Genomic DNA, 25,239 nt, shown 5'->3' on the forward strand with positions numbered 1-25,239 from the left:
AAACCAGCGTTACCCATCCCTTGTCCAGCCAGGAAACCAGCGTCCCCCACCCCTTGAACAGCCAGGAAACCAGCGCCTCCCACCCCTTGAACCGCCAGGAAACCAGCGTTCTCCACCCCTTGTCTAGCCAGGAAACCAGCGTTACCCACCTCGATTCAATCCAGGAAACCAATGTTCAGACAGGACTGACTATTATATATACAACGTTATGGTGTGCTTACAAAACGATTTTCAAGTCTTAAGATATGATACGTGATACAATGCAATATGAAATTCAGTTAAGTATCACTCAAGATGCAACGTAATGCAACACAATATACCAACACATTATTCTGTTCAGAGAGGAAAGTCAGTGACTTACCCATATACGATCCACCGTATCAACTTGCCCATTGAGTCAGCGGAGCAGATGAAGAAGCACAGGCGGTCCACACCAAATACGAAAAACGAAGAAGGTATAAAAAAATATATATATATATATATATTTGTGGACGGCAACACCGATAACCGAGGTGAACAGGTGGTTAAGGGTTAAAATAGTAACATGAAATAAAACTCACTTTTCAGAAACAAAACATGAGACAGTCATCAGGTTATTTTTTTTAGGTACAGGGGACAGATATTTTTTTCTAATATGTAAATTTTGTAAATTTATGAAACGATCTTGAATCAGTCTCTTACATTGACGTTTTTCACGAGCACCGCGTGAGTTTGGAACCCCCCCACCCCCCATCTCCCCAACACACACACACACAAATGAATAATTTTCAACTGAAATGAACAATGAGGCAAGGAGAGGCAAGTATTAAACAACAATAAAGAGAAATAACTCTCCATTCAAAAGGTGCACAACTTAAAGGCAATGCTGCTATTGTTACCAAATAGCTAACACACGGGTAAATAAAAGGTACATGGGAACAAACTCAGACACTTCCTAAAAAAACAAAAACAAACAAACAAACAAAAAAAAAAACAACAACAGGAAGTCGGCCCCTGACATTGCTGCTGTGTGTATATATGGACTGGACCCCAATTTCCTTTTTTGAGGAAGTGTCTGGGTTTGTTCCTTTGATTTACATTTGTGTTCGCTGAATAGGTAACATTGAATTGAAGTTATGCACCTTTTAAATGGTGAGAGTTACTTCTCTTTATCGTCGTTCTCAACCTTTTGCAAAGAAGTTCGCATTCGTCTTCAGCCCGCTGCATCTTGTATTCCCTTCAAACATCTGAATACTACTACTACTGACAAAATGATAATGATAATAATAATGATGATGATGATAGTGATAATAATAATGATGATGATAGTGATAATAATAAAAATAACAATTGCAAATTTTTATGCTGACATTGATTGCTGCAGCAAATAGTGTTGACAGAGTCGATTGTCACACCGAGATGACACTGGCATAGCACACCCGGGTTTATGATAAATGGTGCGTTTATGTGTGGGTGTGTTGCGTTGTGTGTGTGTGTGTGTGTGTGTGTGGACAAAGAACAGATAAATACAGACTACCTGAACCCATACCTGAAGACAAACGAGTCGGACAGCTATACTTAAGTCATGTATACGTATCATCCACCACTACAGAAGGAAAGAGAAAGGGGTGAACAGTAACTTACTTCAGAACTACTCAGGCAATGCTCACGAGTCATACATCTGAAACTTACTTTCAGGCTCGTGGTCAGAATTAGGCAGTGTTCGCGTCAAATGAACGTGGAAGTTTGTGTTGTGTCGAAATCTGGCAAACATCAGAGCTTGTGTTTAAATCAATTTAAACTTAGAGCTTGCATCTGAACTGGCTGAAAGTCAGAGCTTCTATCAGAATCAGCTTACCGTCAGAACTTGTGACTGGATTGGCTATTTTTAGAGAACCTGTGTCTGCACTGTCAGAGCTAGTGTCTGAATTGGCCTTATGTTAAAACTCGTGATTGATTTGGCCTAATGTCAAAGCTGGTGCCTGAACCGGATAATGTTGAGTTTTAGCCTGAATTTGCTTTATTTCATAGCTTGTGTCTAATTTGGCTTCATATCAGAACTGGTTTCAAAATTGAATTAATCTTAGAACTTGTGTGTGAACTGGTTTAATGTCGGAGCTATGTCTGAACTGGCTTAATGTCAGAGATGCGTCTGAATTAACTGAATGTCAGAGCTGGCATGTATGAGACATGGTTGAATATCAGATTTTGTGTGTGGACTAGTTTGATATTAGAACTCGTGTCTTAATTCGCTTTATTAGAGCTAATGTCAGAATTGCAAAATGTTAAAGCTTGTGTCTGAATATCCTTACTTTCAGAGCGAATGTCAGAACTGGCTTAATGTCAGAGTTAGTATCTGAACTTGTCTAGTTTCAGAGCTTGTAAGTGAATTGTTACAGCTTGTGTCTGACTTGAAATAATGTTAGAGCTCGTATCAGAATTGGCTTAATGTTAGAGTTAGTGTCTGAAGCTGCTTAACGTAAGAACTTGTGTCAAAATGGTGTCGTTAATGGGTTGAGTTAGATTAACATTCTTCAGTAGTTTATAACATGTAGCTGTTGTTGTTTCTTTTTCTCTCTAATTTCTTCTTTCTGTCTTCCATTTAACATATTTATTTCTTTTCAGTGCACCAGCTGTAGCAACGAACAACAGGAGGTGTGAAGACAGGTGGGGGGTGGGGAAGAGGAGGGGAAGGAGCGGGGATGGTGGTGGTGGTGAGGGGGGGGGGGGGGGGTATGTGGGAAGGGGTGGATACAGACTGATTCACACACAGAAAAAGGATAGGCTGTTGTATCGACTTCAACCAGATGACCCGGACCTCTTCCTTCACCCGTCCTCCGCCCAACCCCCTCCCCACCCCCCTTCTCTACTCTCCCTCTCACATTGAAGAGGTGTATAAATCTCGGCATGTTTAACACACACACACAGACACAGTCACATACAAACAGACACAGAGACTGTCACGTGACCGGCAAAGGTTGAGGAACCACCTACAGTCGGGACCAGCCCCGTGCAATCATTATAAAACAACACCACCACAGTAACAATGGGTGTCCGGATCCTCGCACGCTTAGTGAAGTGCAGCCAACACCAAGAAATTTATGAACAATACAAAACTTCATTCACTCACTCACACAGACATACTGACAACAGAAACAGCAGGGAACTGAGAGGTGGCGGAACAGACAGCGTGGTGAGGGAAACCCAGTGCTAAGGGAACAAAGATCTCGCGGAATACAGCTCTGAGGGAACATAGAGCTTACAGAACATAGTGCTGAGGGAACATAGGGCTTACAAAACATAGTGCTGAGGGAACGTATGGTTTACAGAACATAGTGCTGAGGGAACATAGGGCTTACAGAACATAGTGCCGAGGGAACATAGGGCTTACAGAACATAGTGCTGAGGGAACGTATGGTTTACAGAACATAGTGCTGAGGGAACATAGGGCTTACAGAACATAGTGCTGAGGGAATATAGGGCTTACAGAACATAGTGCTGAGGGAACATAGGGCTTACAGAACATAGTGCTGAGGGAATATAGGGCTTACAGAACATAGTGTTGAGAGAACATAGGGCTTACAGAACATAGTGTTGAGGGAATATAGGGCTTACAGAACATAGTGCTGAGGGAATATAGGGCTTACAGAACATAGTGCTGAGGGAATATAGGGTTTACAGAACATAGTGCTGAGGGTGTCACGCTACGGCTGACAGATTGACAGACGGACGAACGACGACAAAAACTCAACAATGAATCTGTCAGCCCTCCGCACCAGTCGGAACAACCAGATCCCACTTGAAATGATAACATTTATTATAAAATAATAATAATAATTTGTATTTTTGAACACGAAATTCAATAACAAAACAATGCTGACACAATTACCCCTCTCACGCGATTACAAACACACAAAAATTATAGTCTGCTGTGCTCAGCCTCTGCCGCCGCAGTCTAGAATACACCAGCGGTCAGGAATGGATGGGAGAAGGGAGACAGTAAGTTGGGGGACAGCACTTAACTCAACACAGCGCCAAAGTCCTTCCAGCCGACGCTGTTGTCGTCGTCGCTGTTATCGTCGACGCGGTTGCGCCGCTGCCACAGAACACTGCCAGTCCCGCACCATGCAGACCTCCCTCCAGCCCACAGCCACAACCAGCAGAGGAGTGGAATCATCCAAACGGGCACAATGGAAGATAAAAACCTAAGAATGGCAAAGTGTCAGTTCTGACTCTGAAAGATGCTATCACACCCAACCTATCATCCCGCCCATCCAACCTGCCGTTACAATAACATTTAACTTTGAATCGATTTCATTTAATTTATCCCAAAATAATAAACATTAATATTTCTTCATGAACACAACCACAATGATAGGAACACATATTCACGGCATCTCTTAATAACATAAAATAACATGAACAGCTACAGCAAATTCAAACAAACATGCATTCACAGCCTCTGTCATTCCCTCCACCACCATTCCTGCAAGTCCAAACGACCAGCCGACCAAGGGAACATCACACACCCTCACCTCAGACAGGTTATGTGAAAAACCTGGAACCGGTGTTCCAGCCGTTGCAACGCCCGCCGAACAATGACGACAACCTGCTGCTTCACCGCAGCAGAAGACATGGGAAGATCAACTCCCAAAACCCCTGGTCGAAATGACTCTCACAGCAGTTGACAGTGGAGTGCCAGAAAGATACAGGAACAAATCAAAAACAAATCAAAAACCAAAACACAACTCACTGACGCGAGTTGGTTTGCACGTGGGATTCGGGCCTAACGCGTTGCCAGCCTATCTGGCGGCTTACAGAAATATGTCAGCTAAGGGGAGTCTCACATTCTGGATATGTCGACGCGTGACAGAGGGAACATATGGTTTACAGAACATAGTGCTGAGGGAACATAGGGCTTACAGAACATAGTGCCGAGGGAACATAGGGCTTACAGAACATAGTGCTGAGAGAACATAGGGCTTACAGAACATAGTGCCGAGGGAACATAGGGTTTACAGAACATAGTGCTGAGGGAACATAGGGTTTACAGAACAGTGCTGAGGGAACATAGGGCTTACAGAACATATAGTGCTGAGGGAACATAGGGTTTACAGAACATAGTGCTGTGGGAACATAGGGCTTACAGAACATATAGTGCTGAGGGAACATAGGGCTTACAGAACATAGTGCTGAGAGAAGATAGGGCTTCTAGAATACAATGCTGGGGAAACATTGAGCTTACAGAACATAATGCTAAGGGAACGTAGAGCTTGCGGAATACAGTGTCGAGTGGAGAGAAGGCTCATCCAATTTAGAGGTGAAGGAGCCGAAATGGGATGGAAGAACTTGAAACCGAATGGACCCTACAAATACGGTAACAAAAATCAAAGGAACTTGGAGCGAAAGGAACAAGGTGACTCGGCCAGCCAGGGTTCGTTAAGCGGCCTTAGCGGGATGCCCAGTCCTGCGGGAAACCTTCGCTGGACGTTCATTGGAGGGTGGGGGCGTACTGCTGGAACTGCATCCCAGAGAGCTCAGGAACCTGGGGCTAGAGGAACAGAGAGCTTTAGGGACCTGGTGTCGAGAGAATGATGAAGGACTTAGAACTTAGGGAACTTCGAATCGCGAGAAAAACAGCTGATGGAAACTAAAAGAACAGAAAGCTGTGTGAACGAAGTACCGAGGGAAGTGCAGGGAACATAGAGATGGGAATCAGAGTGCTCAGACAGCTCAAACTGCGGATCAGGGTGCGTAGGTAACTTAGTGGAGTGATGGCCTAGAGGTACCGTCTAGGAAGCGAGAGAATCTGAGCGCGCTGGTTCGAATCACGGCTCAGCCGCCGATATTTTCTCCCCCCTCCACTAGACCTTGAGTGGTGGTCTGGACGATAAACCGAGGTCCCGTGTGCAGCATGCACTTAGCGCACGTAAAAAAGAACCCACGGCAACAAAAGGGTTGTTCCTGGCAAAATTCTGTAGAAGAATCCAATAGAAAAACAAATGAAACCGCACGCAGGGAAAAAAAAAAAGAGAAAAAAAAAGAGTGGCGCTGTAGTGTAGCGACGCGCTCTCCCTGGGGAGAGTAGCCCGAATTTCACACAGAGAAATCTGTTGTGATAAAAAGAAATACAAATACAAATAGATCTTAGGGTAGGCAGATCTTTGAAAACTCAGTACTGAGGTAACGGAGAGTTTATGGACTTAGAAGTGTGGAGTGATGGCTAAGTGTGGAGTGACGGCCTAGAGTTTGCGCATCCGCATAGGAAGCGAGAGAATCTGAGCGCGCTGGTTCGAATCACGGCTCAGGCGTCGATATTTTCTCCCCCTCCACTAGACCTTGAGTGGTGGTCTGGACGCTAGTCATTCGGATGAGACGATAAACAGAGGTCCCGTGTGCAGCATGCACTTAGCGCACATAAAAGAAGCCACGGCTACAAAAGGGTTGTTCCTGGCAAAATTCGGAAGGAAAAAATACAAAAAATGGGTGGCGCTGTAGTGTAGCGACGCGCTCTCCCTGGGGAGAGCAGCCCGAATTTCACACAGAAAAATCTGTTGTGATAAAAAAAGAAGGTAGAGAGATCCTGGGGAGCGGACTTCTGAGGGAATGGGAAGTGTAGTAAAATCTGGCACCTGGCGCCAGCTACACAGTCTGGGGAACCTGGAACTGAGGGAGCAGTGAAATAAATTACATGGAAGGCCTAAACAGCCAGAGTCCTTTGCGTGCTAGGACTCAGTAAGGTCACGTTTTCATGTTCATTAATTTTTGCCACGCCCCATCTGAATAACTGGTGTGTGTGGTTTGAAGTGTAGTGTGTGTGTGTGTGTGTGTGTGTGTGTGTGTGTGTGTGTGTGTGTGTGCATGTGTGTGTGTGTGTGAAATCGGTTGAAGTGTGTGTGTGTGTGTGTGTGTGTGTGTTTCTCAATGGTTAAGCAAAATCGTGCCGTCTTAAAAAGTGGGAGGTAACTGTTGACATTTTGATGTGACAGAGACTATTGATAATCTCCCTTTACTTGGATTCCTCTCCTGTTTTCAACCGCACCCTTTGTGTGTGTGTGTGTGTGTGTGTGTGTGTGGATATGTGGGGGGAGGGAAGCGAGCGCGCGCGTGTGTGTATGTGTGTGCATCCGTGAGCGACGACTTGGAGAGACATGGTGGGTTAGAATGTGTATATTTTGTGTGCTTCCTGGGGCAGTCATTCAAACCTCTGTTGAGACCCCCCCCCCCCGCCCCCCCCCCCAAAAAAAAAATGTTGAAAAGGCTTCATCGCGCAGGTTTACACACACACACACACACACACACACACACACACACACGCCTTTCGTGCGTTTCCCTTCACACATACATAGACATAGACATGACAGACACACACACACACACACACACACACACACACACACACACACACGTACTAACGGTCTCTTCTGTATCTCACGCATTTAATCAAAATTCAGACTAAAAAATCTTTGTCCAGTCATGTATTTACTTTCTACTAAGATAATTAGCATCAAAAAAAGAAAAGACAAACAGAACAAAACAACAAAAATCAACCAAACCCTCAATACAGTTCTTTCAGCATCAGCTACACACAAAATTGTTGTTTGTCGATGAACTAAAAATATGGCAACAGTCCAAACACGTCTTGCTCACTATAAATGAGAGTTAGTATCAAAGTGAAAGATACTACAATGCAATCCACACATAAACAAACACATTTATACAGAACACAGAAACCAACACGGATCAATTTTCCAACCAAATGTGCAAAGAGAGAGATGTGAAAACGCCGCTGACGCCAAAGAACAGTGGAGTACCCACCGAAAAAGTGCAGTCATGAAAATGGAATAAATATGGTCTATCTGTATGAAATCCCAGAAAAAAAATATTTCTTTACAAAACGATGATGTAGTAGTGGCTCTAAATTTAGAAGCAACCAATAATTCGCTGAAAAAAGCATGTGCAAAGTGCACTGACCTACATTTCATCCGTTTGTCACTTTTCAGGGTGGAAGGAGGAGGAGGAGGGGGTGGGGGGGGGGGGGGGGGGGGGGTGGGGGGGTGTTTACATTAATTCAGTTTTACTGTCTCTAAAAGTTCCTGATCAATTTCGACACCCGCCTTCTGCAGTGATCACAGTAAGAGGACACTGATGACAAGAGCCATGTCTGACACAGTGTAGTGATGACAAGAGCCATGTCTGACACACTGTAGTGATGACAAGAGCCATGTCTGACACAGTATAGTGATGACACGAGCCATGTCTGATACTGTGCAGTGATGACAATAGCCATGTCTGACACAGTGCAGTGATGACAAGAGCCATGTCTTACACTGTGCAGTGATGACAATAGCCATGTCTGACACAGTGTAGTGATAACAATAGCCATGTCTGACACAGTGCAGTGATGACAAGAGCCGTGTCTGACACTGTGCAGTGATGACAAGACCCATGTATGACACAGTGCAGTGATGACAATAGCCATGTCTGACACTGTGTAGTGATGACAAGACCCATGTCTGACACAGTGTAGTGATGACAAGACACATGTCTGACACAGTGTAGTGATGACAAGAGCCATGTCTGACACAGTGCAGTGATGACAAGAGCCATGTCTGACACTGTGTAGTGATGACAAGACCCATATCTGACACAGTGTAGTTATGACACGAGGCATGTCTGACAAAGTGCAGTGATGACACGAGCCATGTCTGACACTGTGTAGTGATGACAAGAGCCATGTCTGACACAGTGCAGTGATGACAAGAGCCATGTCTGACACACTGTAGTGATGACAAGAGCCATGTCTGACACTGTGTAGTGATGACAAGAGCCATGTCTGACACAGTGCAGTGATGTCAAGAGCCATGTCTGACACAGTGTAGTCATGACAAGAGCCATGTCTAACACACTGTAGTCATGACAAGAGCCATGTCTGATACTGTGTAGTGATGACAAGAGCCATGTCTGACACAGTGTAGTCATGACAAGAGCCATGTCTGACACACTGTATAGTCATGACAAGAGCCATGTCTGACACACTGTAGTGATGACAAGAGCCATGTCTGACACACTGTAGTGATGACAAGAGCCATGTCTGACACACTGTGTAGTGATGACAAGAGCCATGTCTGACACACTGTGGTGATGACAAGAGCCATGTCTGACACACTGTGCAGTGATGACAAGAGCCATGTCTGACACTGTGTAGTGATGACAAGAGCCATGTCTGACACTCTAGTGATGACAAGAGCCATGTCTGACACTGTGTAGTGATGACAAGAGCCATGTCTGACACTCTAGTGATGACAAGAGCCATGTCTGACACTGTGTAGTGATGACAAGAGCCATGTCTGACACAGTGTAGTGATGACAAGAGCCATGTCTGACACACTGTAGTGATGACAAGAGCCATGTCTGACACTGTAGTGATGACAAGAGCCATGTCTGACACTGTGTAGTGATGACAAGAGCCATGTCTGACACAGTGTAGTGATGACAAGAGCCATGTCTGACACACTGTGCAGTGATGACAAGAGCCATGTCTGACACACTGTAGTGATGACAAGAGCCATGTCTGACACACTGTGCAGTGATGACAAGAGCCATGTCTGACACTGTGTAGTGATGACAAGAGCCATGTCTGACACTCTAGTGATGACAAGAGCCATGTTTGACACAGTGTAGTGATGTCAGGAGCCATGTCTGACACTGTAGTCATGACAAGAGCCATGTCTGACACTGTGTAGTGATGACAAGAGCCATGTCTCACACAGTGTAGTGATGACAAGAGCCATGTCTGACACAGTGTAGTGATGACAAGAGCCATGTCTGACACTATGTAGTCATGAAAAGAGCCGTGTCTGACACTATGTAGTGATGACAAGAGCCATGTCTGGCACCGTGTAGTGATGACAAGAGCCATGTCTGATAGAGTGTAGTCATGACAAGAGCCATATCTGACACTGTGTAGTGATGACAAGAGCCATGTCTGACACAGTGTAGTGATGACAAGAGCCATGTCTGACACTGTGTAGTGATGACAAGAGCCATGTCTGATACTGTGTAGTCATGACAAGAGCCATGTCTGACACTGTGTAGTGATGACAAGAGCCATGTCTGACACTGTGTAGTGATGACAAGAGCCGTGTCTGACACTGTGTAGTCATGACAAGAGCCATGTCTGATACTGTGTAGTCATGACACGAGCCATGTCTGACACAGTGTAGTGATGACAAGAGCCATGTCTGACACACTGTAGTCATGACAAGAGCCATGTCTGACACACTTTAGTGATGACAAGAGCCATGTCTGACACAGTGTAGTGATGACAAGAGCCATGTCTGACACACTGTAGTCATGACAAGAGCCATGTCTGACACACTGTAGTGATGACAAGAGCCATATCTGACACAGTGTAGTGATGACAAGAGCCATGTCTGACACAGTGTAGTTATGACAAGAGCCATGTCTGACACAGTGTAGTGATGACAAGAGCCATGTCTGACACACTGTAGTCATGACAAGAGCCATGTCTGACACTGTGTAGTGATGACAAAAGACATGTCTGACACTGTGTAGTGATGACAAGAGCCATGTCTGACACAGTGTAGTGATGACAAGAGACATGTCTGACACAGTGTAGTTATGACACGAGCCATGTCTGACACAGTGCAGTGATGACACGAGCCATGTCTGACACTGTGTAGTGATGACAAGAGCCATGTCTGACACTGTGTAGTCATGACAAGAGCCATGTCTGACACTGTGTAGTGATGACAAGAGCCATGTCTGACACTGTGTAGTGATGACAAGAGCCGTGTCTGACACTGTGTAGTCATGACAAGAGCCATGTCTGACACACTTTAGTGATGACAAGAGCCATGTCTGACACTGAAGTGATGACAAGAGCCATGTCTGACACAGTGTAGTGATGACAAGAGCCATGTCTGACACAGTGTAGTCATGACAAGAGCCATGTCTGACACACTGTAGTGATGACAAGAGCCATATCTGACACAGTGTAGTGATGACAAGAGCCATGTCTGACACAGTGTAGTGATGACAAGAGCCATGTCTGACACAGTGTAGTGATGACAAGAGCCATGTCTGACACACTGTAGTCATGACAAGAGCCATGTCTGACACTGTGTAGTGATGACAAAAGACATGTCTGACACTGTGTAGTGATGACAAGAGCCATGTCTGACACAGTGTAGTGATGACAAGAGACATGTCTGACACAGTGTAGTTATGACACGAGCCATGTCTGACACAGTGCAGTGATGACAAGAGCCATGTCTGACACTGTAGTGATGACAAAAGACATGTCTGACACTGTGTAGTGATGACAAGAGCCATGTCTGACACACTGTAGTCATGACAAGAGCCATGTCTGACACACTTTAGTGATGACAAGAGCCATGTCTGACACTGAAGTGATGACAAGAGCCATGTCTGACACAGTGTAGTGATGACAAGAGCCATGTCTGACACACTGTAGTCATGACAAGAGCCATGTCTGACACAGTGTAGTGATGACAAGAGCCATGTCTGACACAGTGTAGTCATGACAAGAGCCATGTCTGACACAGTGTAGTGATGACAAGAGCCATGTCTGACACACTGTAGTAATGACAAGAGCCATGTCTGACACACTGTAGTGATGACAAGAGCCATGTCTGACACTGTGTAGTGATGACAAAAGACATGTCTGACACTGTGTAGTGATGACAAGAGCCATGTCTGACACAGTGTAGTGATGACAAGAGCCATGTCTGACACACTGTAGTGATGACAGGAGCCTTGTCTGACACTGTGTAGTGATGACAAGAGCCATGTCTGACACAGTGCAGTGATGACAAGAGCCATGTCTGACACAGTGTAGTCATGACAAGAGCCATGTCTAACACACTGTAGTCATGACAAGAGCCATGTCTGATACTGTGTAGTGATGACAAGAGCCATGTCTGACACAGTGTAGTCATGACAAGAGCCATGTCTGACACACTGTGTAGTGATGACAAGAGCCATGTCTGACACACTGTAGTGATGACAAGAGCCATGTCTGACACAGTGTAGTGATGACAAGAGCCATGTCTGACACACTGTAGTGATGACAAGAGCCATGTCTGACACAGTGTAGTGATGACAAGAGCCATGTCTGACACAGTGTAGTGATGACAAGAGCCATGTCTGACACACTGTGCAGTGATGACAAGAGCCATGTCTGACACTGTGTAGTGATGACAAGAGTCATGTCTGATATAATGTAGTGATGACAAGAGCCATGTCTGACACAGTGTAGTGATGACAAGAGCCATGTCTGACACACTGTGCAGTGATGACAAGAGCCGTGTCTGACACAGTGTAGTGATGACATGAGCCATGTCTGACACAGTGTAGTGATGACAAGAGCCATGTCTGACACTGTGTAGTGATGACAAGAGCCGTGTCTGACACAGTGTAGTGATGACAAGAGCCATGTCTGACACAGTGTAGTGATGACAAGAGCCATGTCTGACACACTGTGTAGTGATGACAAGAGCCATGTCTAACACACTGTAGTGATGACAAGAGCCATGTCTGACACAGTGTAGTCATGACAAGGGCCATGTCTGACACACTGTAGTGATGACAAGAGCCATGTCTGACACAGTGTAGTGATGACAAGAGCCATGTCTGACACACTGTAGTGATGACAAGAGCCATGTCTGACACACTGTGCAGTGATATCAAGAGCCATGTCTGACACTGTGTAGTGATGACAAGAGTCATGTCTGACACAATGTAGTGATGACAAGAGCCATGTCTGACACAGTGTAGTGATGACAAGAGCCATGTCTGACACTCTAGTGATGACAAGAGCCATGTCTGACACTGTGTAGTGATGACAAGAGCCGTGTCTGACACAGTGTAGTGATGACAAGAGCCATGTCTGACACTGTGTAGTGATGACAAGAGCCATGTCTGACACAGTGTAGTGACGTCAAGAGCCATGTCTGACACAGTGTAGTGATGTCAAGAGCCATGTCTGACACAGGGCAGTCTGCCAAAGCCGTTTTATCTGACTATCACACCTCTCTGTCCTCATCTGAAACATGAAACCAATTCTTTAAAGGCAGAGAATAGACGACCATACAGTTGTTGCTAACGTCATTACAAAATGAAGCACAGAATGACGAGATGTAAAGCCTCCAAATATAAGGGAAATATTTGGCTACAAAAACATCATATGGATTTAAAATAAAAGTATCATGTTATTCACAGAGACACTATCAGAGCTGGTTTTCCGTTGTAATAACTATATAAAAAAAAAAGTAGCCAAGAAGTCGACAGGTATCTGAAAACTAAACGTTTGATAACAATCTGAATGCAAGAATTCAGAGATGAAAGCATGGAATGTTCAGGAAGGGCACAGCAGTCAAATGATATTTACAGAACAACATGGTGATAACAGATAATTTGATCACTGAAAACAGGAAAGTTCTTTTTCAGTCAACTTTCAGGTATTTAACTTCTGTGGTAAGTGTGTTTAACGTTTGTGAATCAAACACAAGTTCAAACTGGACGATAACATGCACTGAATTCAAAGCATTACACATTGCATCTAGTTAAACAAAAGATAAAAACATTATGCTGGACAAAATTAAACAAAAGGAACAGACACCAGTCAGAACCACCATAGATATAAACAGTATGGGCGTCCATCAAAGAATACATTGGACCCTACATGGATTATTGTGCAATAAGTCAGACCCTAAAATATCATTCTATGTGGCATTGTACAATGGAGTAAAGAAAGCACTCATATGGTTTGGACCATTCCTTTGGGGAAAATGGGGTGGGGGTGGGTATGGGCACGAAACCAACCATGGAAATTTTACTGCTTGGATTAACTGTGGATTTACATGTGGAATAAAAATGCTGGCTAAGGTATTGATTAAAATGCCGTGTTTAAAATTTGGGAGAAGCATTGTGACCAAAATGTGGATTAAGATATGGATTATTTATGGATTAAATGTGAATTGAAGACCAAAATATTAATTAAAATACGTAACCACATGTCAAAGCAAATCTTTCGCAACCTAAGTAAACATATACAAAACCAGAATCAGAACTTGGTACACTGTTCTATAAAACCATGAAATGAACTACCAAATAAACGACGAAAAATGTACACTATCCTGGAGAACGACATGGATTAGATGTGACTACGGATTTTCATATTTGAACTAAAGATTATGATATTCAAATGTCAAAGCAGACTTTCACAGCCCAAGTGTTTTATGTACAACACCAGAACCAGAACAGGGTACACTGTTCTACAAAACCACAGAAATGAACTACTTCCATGCTAGAAGGTTGTTCTCACGGTATCCTCCGCAAAATCTTATCTTGATTCATGTAATTTTTGCTTTCATGTTTAGACTGGTCTAAAAGTTCTTCATGCATCACTGGCAATGTACTGTACCTTCCTTATGAAAAACAAGAAAACGTTGTTTCAATATGGTAAATTTGTATTTCTCTTTTTATCACATCAGATTTCTCTGTGTGAAATTCGGGCTGCTCTCTCCAGGGAGAGCGCGTCGCTACACTACAGCGCCACCCCATTTTTTTTTTCCTGCATGCAGTTTTATTTGTTTTTCCTATCGAAGTGGATTTTTCTACAGAATTTTGCTTGGAACAACCCTTTCGTTGCCGTGGGTTCTTTTACGTGCGCTAAGTGCATGCTGCACACGGGACCTCGGTTTATCGTCTCATCCGAATGACTAGCGTCCAGACCACCACTCAAGGTCTAGTGGAGGGGGAGAAAATATCGGCGACTGAGCCGTGATTCGAACCAGCGCGCTCAGATTCTCTCGCTTCCTATGCGGACGCATTGCCTTTAGGCCATCACTCCACAGTATTCTAACATGAAGGAAAAGAACATCAAGAACGAACCACAAGCGACAGTTTTTGTCTCACAGTGTCAACTTGCTTCATAAAGCTGAATGATCCGTTGTGCAGGAGTGCACTGCTTTTTCAAGGTTTGTGTTCCTCTTTTTCCAGGGGTTCATTTTACATAAGTGAACTTCTTAATTGACAGTGTTGATCTTCAGCAGTGAAGGTGCTAAAGAATTATGCTTATGTGTTTATCTACAAGTTATGATAGAAAACCATAAAAAGGGGGACTCGGGCGATGTATAAAGGGATGAAGACCGTTACATGTGAGCTTCCCGTTGTTCAAAACCTGTGTTCTCGTACACGTTGTCGGTGTTCGGTTTCTGTCGTGGGCTGCGATCTGAAAACCAATGACAGTTTGTCAGCCATAATAATTATGTACATACGCTCCTCGAAGACGATATACATATTTATATCGCTCTCTACTCTCAATATTCATCATCTGAAGAAAAAGAATGATGAAGCAAACTAAATGTGTTTGACGAAAAGAAAGCTTTTTCCAACAAAAACTGGAATTAAAAAAACAACTTTGCTGTGGCTATACATAGGATACAAGAAAAGTATTTGGTTCATGCAACTCCTGAATCATGCTCAAAAACGTGCAACTTTTTAAAATGAGAAAATGTAAATCGTAAAGTACGTCTGATGATTCCATTATCTGCATCTTTAATTATTTGGAGAACAACAAACTGTTTTAGTTTAACGTTATGAGATAATCTGTTGAATAACAATAATTAAGAAGACTAGGGAGCGATGATTTATTTAGATATGTTAAAGAAAATAATGCGGGATGAAGTTGTGAGGGGAAGGAGTCGCTGGACCACAGTATAACTATGTTCATGGTGTTACAGAGTTACACAGCGTTGGAACTCACTGCCCAGTCATACAACAGTACCCTCTCCTAATTGATTACAAATCACTCTGATAAGAATGACACTTTTACTGGGAAGTTTAATGACTTAGACAACCAAAAACGACCAAGGTCAGTCACATCTAACTTTCCAAGAAACACGCAGACCTTCACTGAAGGGAGCACAGCAGGTTCCGGAGCCACAGGAGCCCAGACTATGACCGTCAACCTCTCCACCCCCTCCCCTCCTCTTCCTCAGTGATCACTGCCACAACTACGTCTGCTGCTGTTGTCAACACTACTGCCACAACTACTTCTGCTGCTGCTGTCAACACTACTGCCACAACTACTTCTGCTGCTGTTGTCAACACTACTGCCACAACTACTACTGCTGCTGTTGTCAACACTACTGCCACAACTACTACTGCTGCTGTTGTCAACACTACTGCCACAACTACTTCTGCTGCTGTTGTCAACACTACTGCCACAACTACTACTGCTGCTGTTGTCAACACTACTGCCACAACTATCACTGCTGCTGTTGTCAACACTACTGCCAGAACTACTACTGCTGCTACTGTCAACACTTCTGCCACAACTACTTCTGCTCCTGCTGTCAACACTACCGCCACAACTACTTCTGCTGTCAACACTATTGCCACAACTACTTCTGCTCCTGCTGTCAACATTACTGCCACAACTACTTCTGCTGCTGTTGTCAACACTAGTGCCACAACTACTACTGCTGCTGTTGTCAACACTACTGCCACAACTACTTCTGCTGCTGTTGTCAACACTACCGCCACAACTACTACTGCTGCTGTTGTCAACACTACCGCCACAACTGCTACTGCTGCTGTTGTCAACACTATTGCCACAACTACTTCTGCTGCTGTTGTCAACACTACTGCCAGAACTACTTCTGCTGCTGTTGTCAACACTACCGCCACAACTACTTCTGCTGCTGTTGTCAACACTACTGCCACAACTACTACTGCTGCTGTTGTCAACACTACTGCCACAACTACTACTGCTGCTGTTGTCAACACTACTGCCACAACTACTTCTGCTGCTGTTGTCAACACTACTGCCACAACTACTTCTGCTGCTGTTGTCAACACTACTGCCACAACTACTACTGCTGCTGTTGTCAACACTACTGCCACAACTATCACTGCTGCTGTTGTCAACACTACTGCCAGAACTACTTCTGCTGCTGTTGTCAACACTACTGCCACAACTACTTCTGCTCCTGCTGTCAACACTACCGCCACAACTACTTCTGCTGTCAACACTATTGCCACAACTACTTCTGCTCCTGCTGTCAACATTACTGCCACAACTACTTCTGCTGCTGTTGTCAACACTAGTGCCACAACTACTACTGCTGCTGTTGTCAACACTACTGCCACAACTACTTCTGCTGCTGTTGTCAACACTACCGCCACAACTACTACTGCTGCTGTTGTCAACACTACCGCCACAACTGCTACTGCTGCTGCTGTCAACACTACTGCCACAACTACTTTTGCTCATGCTGTCAACATTACTGCCACAACTACTTCTGCTGCTGTTGTCAACACTACTGCCACAACTACTTCTGCTGCTGTTGTCAACACTACTGCCACAACTACTTCTGCTGCTGTTGTCAACACTACTGCCACAACTACTACTGCTGCTGTTGTCAACACTACTGCCACAACTACTACTGCTGCTGTTGTCAACACTACTGCCACAACTACTTCTGCTGCTGTTGTCAACACTACTGCCACAACTACTACTGCTGCTGTTATCAACACTACTGCCACAACTACTTCTGCTCCTGCTGTCAACACTACTGCCACTGTTAGCATGACTGCTACATCTGACGACGCCACTGCTAGTAGATACTATTATCATTTTTCCTAATTGCAACCGGGATTTTCTTCTGTTTCACGGCGCTTGATAAGGTTATGTGTTCCTCTCTTTTCAAGCTATTGATACAACGAAGACACTATCTCTATTCCATGCCGATTCACTGGCCTTTTTCTTTGGTACAGACAAATTATCATACGAAGTTTAGAATCAACGATGAATCCTAAGTTTCTTGCATTATTTGTGAACGGGATATCATGAGAACTTTCCTTAAATGAGGACAAGGAGACATGTTAGGAATCGGAAAGTGAAGTGACTCTGTTTTATCATCATTAAGCTTTGGTTTCTTATTGTTCATTCAGCATTTTGTATCATGGGTGCATTTTTCCAGAACATGGAGAAGTTCTTGTCCCTTTTCTGGTGGGAATGATTTTTGTACCTGAGTGTCATCTGCAAACAACTGATGAGCAACAGTGTGGTTCTGCATAATATCAGACAAAGGGGTGGTATACATTATAAATAGAAGGGGCCGAGAACTGAGCCTTGTGGGACACCAAAAAGAAGAGGGGCACCTGTGTGCCCACTGCCCTGTTCACCTGGTACTCTGCCTCTCTCCCTGACTGTGGCCAGCCCTTCATAGTGGTGTGTGTCTGTGCCACTGTTGTCCGTCTGCTGCCGGCCGCTGCCCTTTCTGCAATCAGACACTGGTCCCGTGCATCACACACACACACACACACACACACACACACACACACCTTGTAACATGTTCTTTTCCAACACATATTCGATTTCACATGACATAAAATGACTCTGAAGTCACAGTGTGTGGGTGTATGTGTGGGTGTGTGGGTGTGAACAGTGTCAACACCTTGAATTCCAGGGTTCCCCGATAGCTCCTCAAAACAGCTGCCAGTTAATGTGTTCCTCAGTGTGAGGCCGAGCAGTGAAAAGCGTCATTTCCAGCAGCAGAGATATGCATGACACTGGACTGACCATCTGTCCTGTTTGCAGGCTGACACGTGGAACGATGTGAGAGCTGTCGTGTTTTATGTCTTTGATATCACACAATAGCCTAACTTAGTGTGCTGTAGTTCAAACACAGAGACACACACATACACACGTGGGTACATCTGCTCTGTCAATCTTCAAGCATATATACAGACACACTACCGTCGTCAAAACAAACCACAGGAAGAAATCAAGGTCATCGTCACAATAAACCGCTGGAAATTTACATTATCATGGACGTCACAAACTATTGGAAGTAACCAAGAAACCATTAGAAGTAATCAATATCATCATAACAACAAGCCATTAGAAGCAATCAATATCATGGCCACAACAAACTATTGGAAGTAGTCAATGTTATAATCACCACAGACCATAAGAAGTGATTAATATCAGCGTCACAACAAACTATTGGAAGTAATCAATGTCACTGAAAAACGCTTCAAAGACTCACACAGACGTCCACGTCGACACAGCCAGACCACAAACACCACCAGCAGGGTGATGACAATCTCAACCGCCAATGTCACTGCTACTGCGATGCCTGCCCACTTCCACTGACTGGTGCTGATGTCTTCACCCTTCTGTGTGGCGGCCATGGTGCCTTTGGCAGACAGAAACCAATCACCGGGATTAAAATAACACCCTCTCCTTCTCACTGCCATCTTTTACTCTTTCCTGGACAAGAGCTAGTTTACTTACCTGTAAAGAAATTTCTGAAAACCGTGTAGGTTTGTAGGTCTATCCAGTGCATATTAAGATTATTTATGTAATCAGTTATTACATTTTTTTTTTCAGAGGCAGGAAAAAGTCCATCTGGACCTTACCTAGGAAAGCAACTTCAAATTCAGTTGAAATGAAATTCTGAATGGTTGCGCAATGACACTCACTGATGATCATATATTAAGAATTGAGCTGATTTTTATCCAGGCACACCACGTTATGGTCAGAGAATCAAAGACACGCTTTTGTTTTGAGGTACTGTCTCCATTTTACTTGCGGTATGGATTATGCATGTGATCCGTATATCTGACACCCAGGCAAAGGATATTAGAGCTGGGGAAAGACATGAGTAATCTTTACCTGAATATCAGGGAAACTTAGAACTGGGGAAAAGCAGACATGACTAATCTTTACCATAAAGATGAGTGAACTTCAGAGCTGGTGAAAGACAGACACGATGTTCAACACACCTGTCTCAATCACACTGACAGCCTCAGCATGGTGTCCATTGTTGGCCATGTTGGTCACTCGACATTTCACTGTGGCCCCGTCCACACCTGGTTTCTGTGGGTCCAGCACGCACCTGAACCCCTGCTGACCCTGGCAAGGCCCTTCCCACTGTACCATGTCAGGGGTCATGGGGTTCAGCCCAGTCACGTGACACACAATGATCAACTGTCTGTTGCTGGCGTCATAGCGCTGATAGACTTGCACTCCATCTGGTCCATCTGGACATCAAGTATTAAGCACCACATGATTAAGCATGAGGAGCGTGTCAAACAGAACAATCACTGGGACACAGACACACATTATTGTCTGAAACAGAGTGCAGGAATTGTCAAAGAAAAATAAAAAAAGGTTACCAAAACATTAGAAGTAGTCAAATGTTAAAAGTAAAAACTCATCTTAACAGCACACCACTGTGATCTCTCTCTGAAATTCTGCTGTCAAAGTCAGTGAGATCAGAGCGAAACTATCCTTTGTGGTCAAGACACACCTTTATTAATCAATTATTATTCATTTGATCTTTGTCTGCGTGTTTATTTATGTCACTGATCCCTGCGCCTAAGCATTGCTCTGGCGTTAAAAAAGTGTCTCATTGAAACAGTTTTCACCTTCCTACATATGCATAAACCGCAAAGAAAGGGAACAGACTTCTTCAGAATTTCTTGATGTGGAATTTGGAGGGAAACATTATAGTTTATGTGTTTTTTCCACATCAATATGGCATGAAAGTCTGCCGATGCAGTAAACGTTCCAGGGTTGAATGGGTTAATACGGACAAATGATATAATACTTCATTATTTAATGTCAGATTCATGTTTTTCTTTCTCTAGACATCTCCTGTACCCATGTAATACTGTATTGTATTGCGTTTGATTGTAATATTCTGTTCTGTATTGTGACGTGGCGTGGCATGTTGTGTAGTGATCAATTGTGTTGTACTGAGCTGTACTGTACAATACTTACTGCACTGTACTATACCGTACTGTGTCGTGTCATTTTGTGTTGTAATGTACTGTACTGTACTGCACTGTACTGTACTGCACTTACTGCACTGTGCCATACTGTGCTGAGTTGTATAATATCATATTGTACTGTAGGAGTCAGAGGTCAGGGGTACAGCCACAGGATGGAGTGAGGGAAGAGTGAAGGCGTGAAGTGGAAACACAGCATGACTGAAGGTGTGGAGAAAAGTGCTGACATGGTTATCCTTGAGTGTTTGTGTTTTGGGGTGACTTGGCTAGTTTCTCACTTGCTGTGAGGCAGGCTGTATTATTATAGAAATAATAACTTAAAAAACAAAATCTCAAGGGTTGCCCAGAACATGGTTGAGGATGGTGACTCATCTCAAATTATGACTGCGTCGACAATGATGCAATCAATGTTTCTCCACACGTTGGCGTGCAGAGTTGGTCAGGACAACTTAGCAACACATCAAACGCCGTGTAAGTGAAGTAGATGACCTCTGACTGTGTGGTCCTATTCTTCCAATTTGAGGCCATAGCACAGCACACATTCACTGTGGATGGGAGCCGGTCACTGGTAAAAAGTCAGTTGTCATGTTGGTTTCTTATGAATTTCGAACCCACGTCCTCCTAGTCATCAACCCGTCACACTAACCACTTGGACACAACAGCTATTGTTGATCGTAACTAATTCCTTCATATCAAGGATGATTAATGCTTACGGTGTGTATGAGAATGATCGTGGTTACTTCACATGACAATATTTTCTTATCCATGAATTGCCGAGAAAATTTAAATCACTCACATGCTATGTTCCAAGGCAGCATGGCATACTGAGGATTGATCCAGTCCAGCTGACACACTGCTAGCATGCCATCCTTGTCTCTCGTCATAGAATCAGTCGGCAGCAGGAGTTGTTGGACACCATACTCTCCTGTGGCCACTGTAACATTCCCTACAGACCAGATCAGTCTGCCCTCAGGAACGCCCAAGTTGTCAGCCGTACACATGCACGTGATTCCGCGTGTCTCCGGGATGTAGGACACGTCTGTGCAGGTGTGATACGGTCTGCTGGGAATGGCTGAAATGAAACATATCGAAAGTACAAACTACTGCGTCAATATTAGCAGCAAGTGAATGTGTGTTCTTGTATCCAAACAGCGTTGTCTTCCAAACATCTACAGATCATTTCTATACGAGAAACATATGTTGACTATGAAATGGTGAGATACAAGGAGCATTTTCAAAAACAAAAGTGTTGAAAAAAACACTTCTTCCAACCGTACTATAGCCAGGGCACCTACGAGAAGCGTCTCAAAGGTCACGGATAGTTTTATTATTGGGAAGGCAGCTGGAATAAACGTCATCGCAACAAAGCTGCCAGAGAACTGGTTTGAACTAACAGACCAGCTCCAGTGGTTGACTACCCATTCTTAATGCTTTTGTTTTGTTGATATTTAATTCAAGGTCACGGATTTTTTTTAAAATTTCTAAGGATGGCATAAGCTGTGACCATGTCATCTTTGTTTTCAAGTGATAATTTTGTATCATCTGCTAGTTGTTTTATTTTTGTGTGCTTATGTCCTAAAGGTGATTGTGATGCACTGATTCAAGGTATTTCGTTGTTTATCGCTAAAGATTCTGCTGCTAGGACGCTAAAGGCGATAAGGGAAAACCTTGTCTAAAGCCACACTTTACTTCAAATAGTTGAAAAAAGCCAAACACCATGGTTGTTGCAGCTTTCATTCCTGTCTGATAAGACTTACCCATCTTTGGAAATCAGAACCAAACCTAAACATATTGAATGCATTGTGAGAGAAAAAAATTAGATACTGAATCGAAAGATCTAGAGCAGTCTAATGCCAGGAGGTATCCAGCTAGATATTGGATAAAGAAAGGACCTTGAGTAAAACTGCTTCAAAACAGACGGTAGAAGATAAAGAGAAGACTACTGACAGGCTGGTTCCCACAGTCTGCTGCATGGATACCATCTGAATCCCCGTCATGTCACACCTGTCAGGAAATGATCACACATCATGTTTGTTCATCTACACCCTTTCTTGTTGGTCTGACGACTGTTATCTAATATCACTATGACTACAGCTTTACTGTCGACGACAGACGGGAGGAAAAACACTCTCTTTTGTGTTGAAATGTGTGAATGCGGACTACCTAAATCACAATGTAATGTTCAAAAGAGATTTGGAAACCACTCAAAAGACATGGAATTTTAAAGATACTTTTCTCGTGATCATTTGAAATAATCACACGAAGGCAGACATCCTGCACACTGAGCTGTCTTTACAAACACAGGTATCCTCCACACTGAGCTGTCTTTACAATCACAGGTGTTCTCCACACTGAGCTGTCTTTACAAACACAGGTATCCTCCACACTGAGCTGTCTTTACAATCACAGGTGTCCTCCACACTGAGCTGTCTTTACAATCACAGGTATCCTCCACACTGAGCTGTCTTTACAATCACAGGTATCCTCCACACTGAGCTGTCTTTACAATCACAGGTATCCTCCACACTGAGCTGTCTTTACAAATACATCTATCCTCCACACTGAGCTGTCTTTACAAACACAGGTGTCCTCCACACTGAGCTGTCTTTACAAACACAGGTGTCCCCCACACTGAGCTGTCTTTACAAACACAGGTGTCCTCCACACTGAGCTGTCTTTACAAACACAGGTGTCCTCCACACTGAGCTGTCTTTACAAACACAGGTATCCTCCACACTGAGCTGTCCTCACAGATACATCTATCCTCCACTCCACCTCCGTGCCACAAGCTAAAGAAAGATGAAACACTGGGCACTGAACGACCACCACAGACTTACCACTCCTGAAAAAAAGAACTGCATATATCCTTATGTCACAATACACCTGTTTTATTTTCGACCCTAAACCCACCCAGCAGTTTCAACGCATCTATCTAGTGTTTTTCATTCCATCTATGCTAGGCAAGTGTGTTATTTTTTTACAATCACGTGTGTGTACTGCCACATTCTAGAAGTTACACACAGTCGGAGATACTTACAAACGGATGGTAGATAGATGGCAATAGTGTAGCTTCTGCGGCAGTTCGACCAAAGACAGATCGAAACTGTCACACATGTGTATTCTTCTCGGGGAGACAGTCTCCAGGAATGCACCATCCGTCCTCTGAAATACGTGTTTCCGTCTGTGGAGTTCACGTATGGACTCAAGGACGGACGGAATGACAGTGTACTGTGGGTCGTGTATTCCAAAAATCTTTCGTCTGAAGAGTCATAGTTCTGCACACACAAAAATCAAAACAGGAAAAGGGAGGCAGGTGGGGGTGGGGGTGGGGCGTGGGGGTGGGGGCGTGGGGGGGAGAGACAGAGCGAGAGTCTTGAGTCTTGACGCATTTCTTGATTTGGCCTTTGACCCACATCGACAGATGTTAACACACATTTATGATCTGGAAAGCGTTGTGAATATAAGTGGTGACACGAGCTTGAACAGTTTTTATTGTTGTCTTTTTATATTCTTAGCATGCAATCGCAATAGTTTGAAGCTGGAAGAATGATTGAAATACTGCCTTGCAAAATACAAATCCCCAAGTTCACAGTATTTTAGACAATATCAAATGAAGTGAAGTTATGTTCTCTGTGATAGATGCGAAATGGACAATCAAAATTTCTTTCACAAGCATTGTCTGAGAAGCGTAGCTTGAGAAATTCTGATTAAAGAGTTTTATATATTCTAATTCTGATATGTTTTGACACGTTTAAATTGGGTGCTAAGGCTTAAGATGAACTGAATGAGCAATAAAATAAGAATCTTTCATTTGAAGTTGTGCTGTTTTGTTGATTTGTGTTTGTAAGGCCTGACTAAACGTCATTAGGTTCAAGATTCAACATCATTTTATCCGAGAAACCTAGTTTGGGTACAATGGAAACACGACAATATTTCTTTTAACTTTTATAAGTGTTTGTCGATTGTAAACAACTTTGTGTTCTGTGATTTTTATTTCATTTCCAGAACCTTCGTCGTGTGTAAACACAAGCACAAGACAAAATTGTGCGGGCATTGTGGACACATCAGCCAAGGTTGTCAGTTCTGACTGTAACCCTGGAGACCTACATGGACTGCACAGCCCTGGAGGATTACAGACGTCTCTCTCTCTCTCTCTGTATGTCTCTGTGTATGTGTGTGTGTGTGTGTGTGTGTGTGTGTGTGTGTGTGTGTGTGTGTGTGTGTGTGTGTGTGTTTCCTCTTTACGTCGGGTTTTCGCAGCTGGTGGGGTTGGTCTCGTGTGTTTCTCAAGTGCACTCTGTTCCGACTGACAAGAAATTCGTAAGTACCAAGAAACAGCTTCACCTTATTTGATAATTCACGCTTTATTGTCTCTAATTAATCCAGTTTGATAGAAAACAGTAGCAG

At 43.7% G+C, this 25,239-nt stretch overlaps 2 protein-coding genes across 2 annotated transcripts in view; both read right to left on the reverse strand.

Moving 5' to 3' along the window:
- The window catches only part of LOC143282991 (EF-hand calcium-binding domain-containing protein 6-like), an 81,434-nt gene extending 81,019 nt beyond the window's left edge, over window positions 1-415 (reverse strand). Inside the window, exon 1 of the mRNA XM_076588961.1 lies at window positions 362-415. The gene's annotated coding sequence lies outside the window, so the exon portion shown is untranslated. The remainder of the gene's footprint in view (window positions 1-361) is intronic.
- A 13,389-nt stretch (window positions 416-13,804) lies between these two features.
- The window catches only part of LOC143282992 (uncharacterized), a 28,347-nt gene continuing 16,912 nt past the window's right edge, over window positions 13,805-25,239 (reverse strand). The window contains exons 5-10 of the mRNA XM_076588963.1: window positions 23,870-24,107; window positions 21,629-21,904; window positions 19,825-20,082; window positions 19,086-19,235; window positions 18,220-18,327; window positions 13,805-15,259 (exon numbers count right to left, since the gene is read on the reverse strand). Of these exons, the coding sequence (XP_076445078.1) occupies window positions 15,180-15,259; window positions 18,220-18,327; window positions 19,086-19,235; window positions 19,825-20,082; window positions 21,629-21,904; window positions 23,870-24,107 (1,110 nt within the window). The 3' untranslated portion in view covers window positions 13,805-15,179. The remainder of the gene's footprint in view (window positions 15,260-18,219; window positions 18,328-19,085; window positions 19,236-19,824; window positions 20,083-21,628; window positions 21,905-23,869; window positions 24,108-25,239) is intronic.

The sequence above is a fragment of the Babylonia areolata genome, chromosome 6 (assembly GCF_041734735.1).
Source record: "Babylonia areolata isolate BAREFJ2019XMU chromosome 6, ASM4173473v1, whole genome shotgun sequence".
Taxonomy (NCBI): domain Eukaryota; kingdom Metazoa; phylum Mollusca; class Gastropoda; order Neogastropoda; family Buccinidae; genus Babylonia; species Babylonia areolata.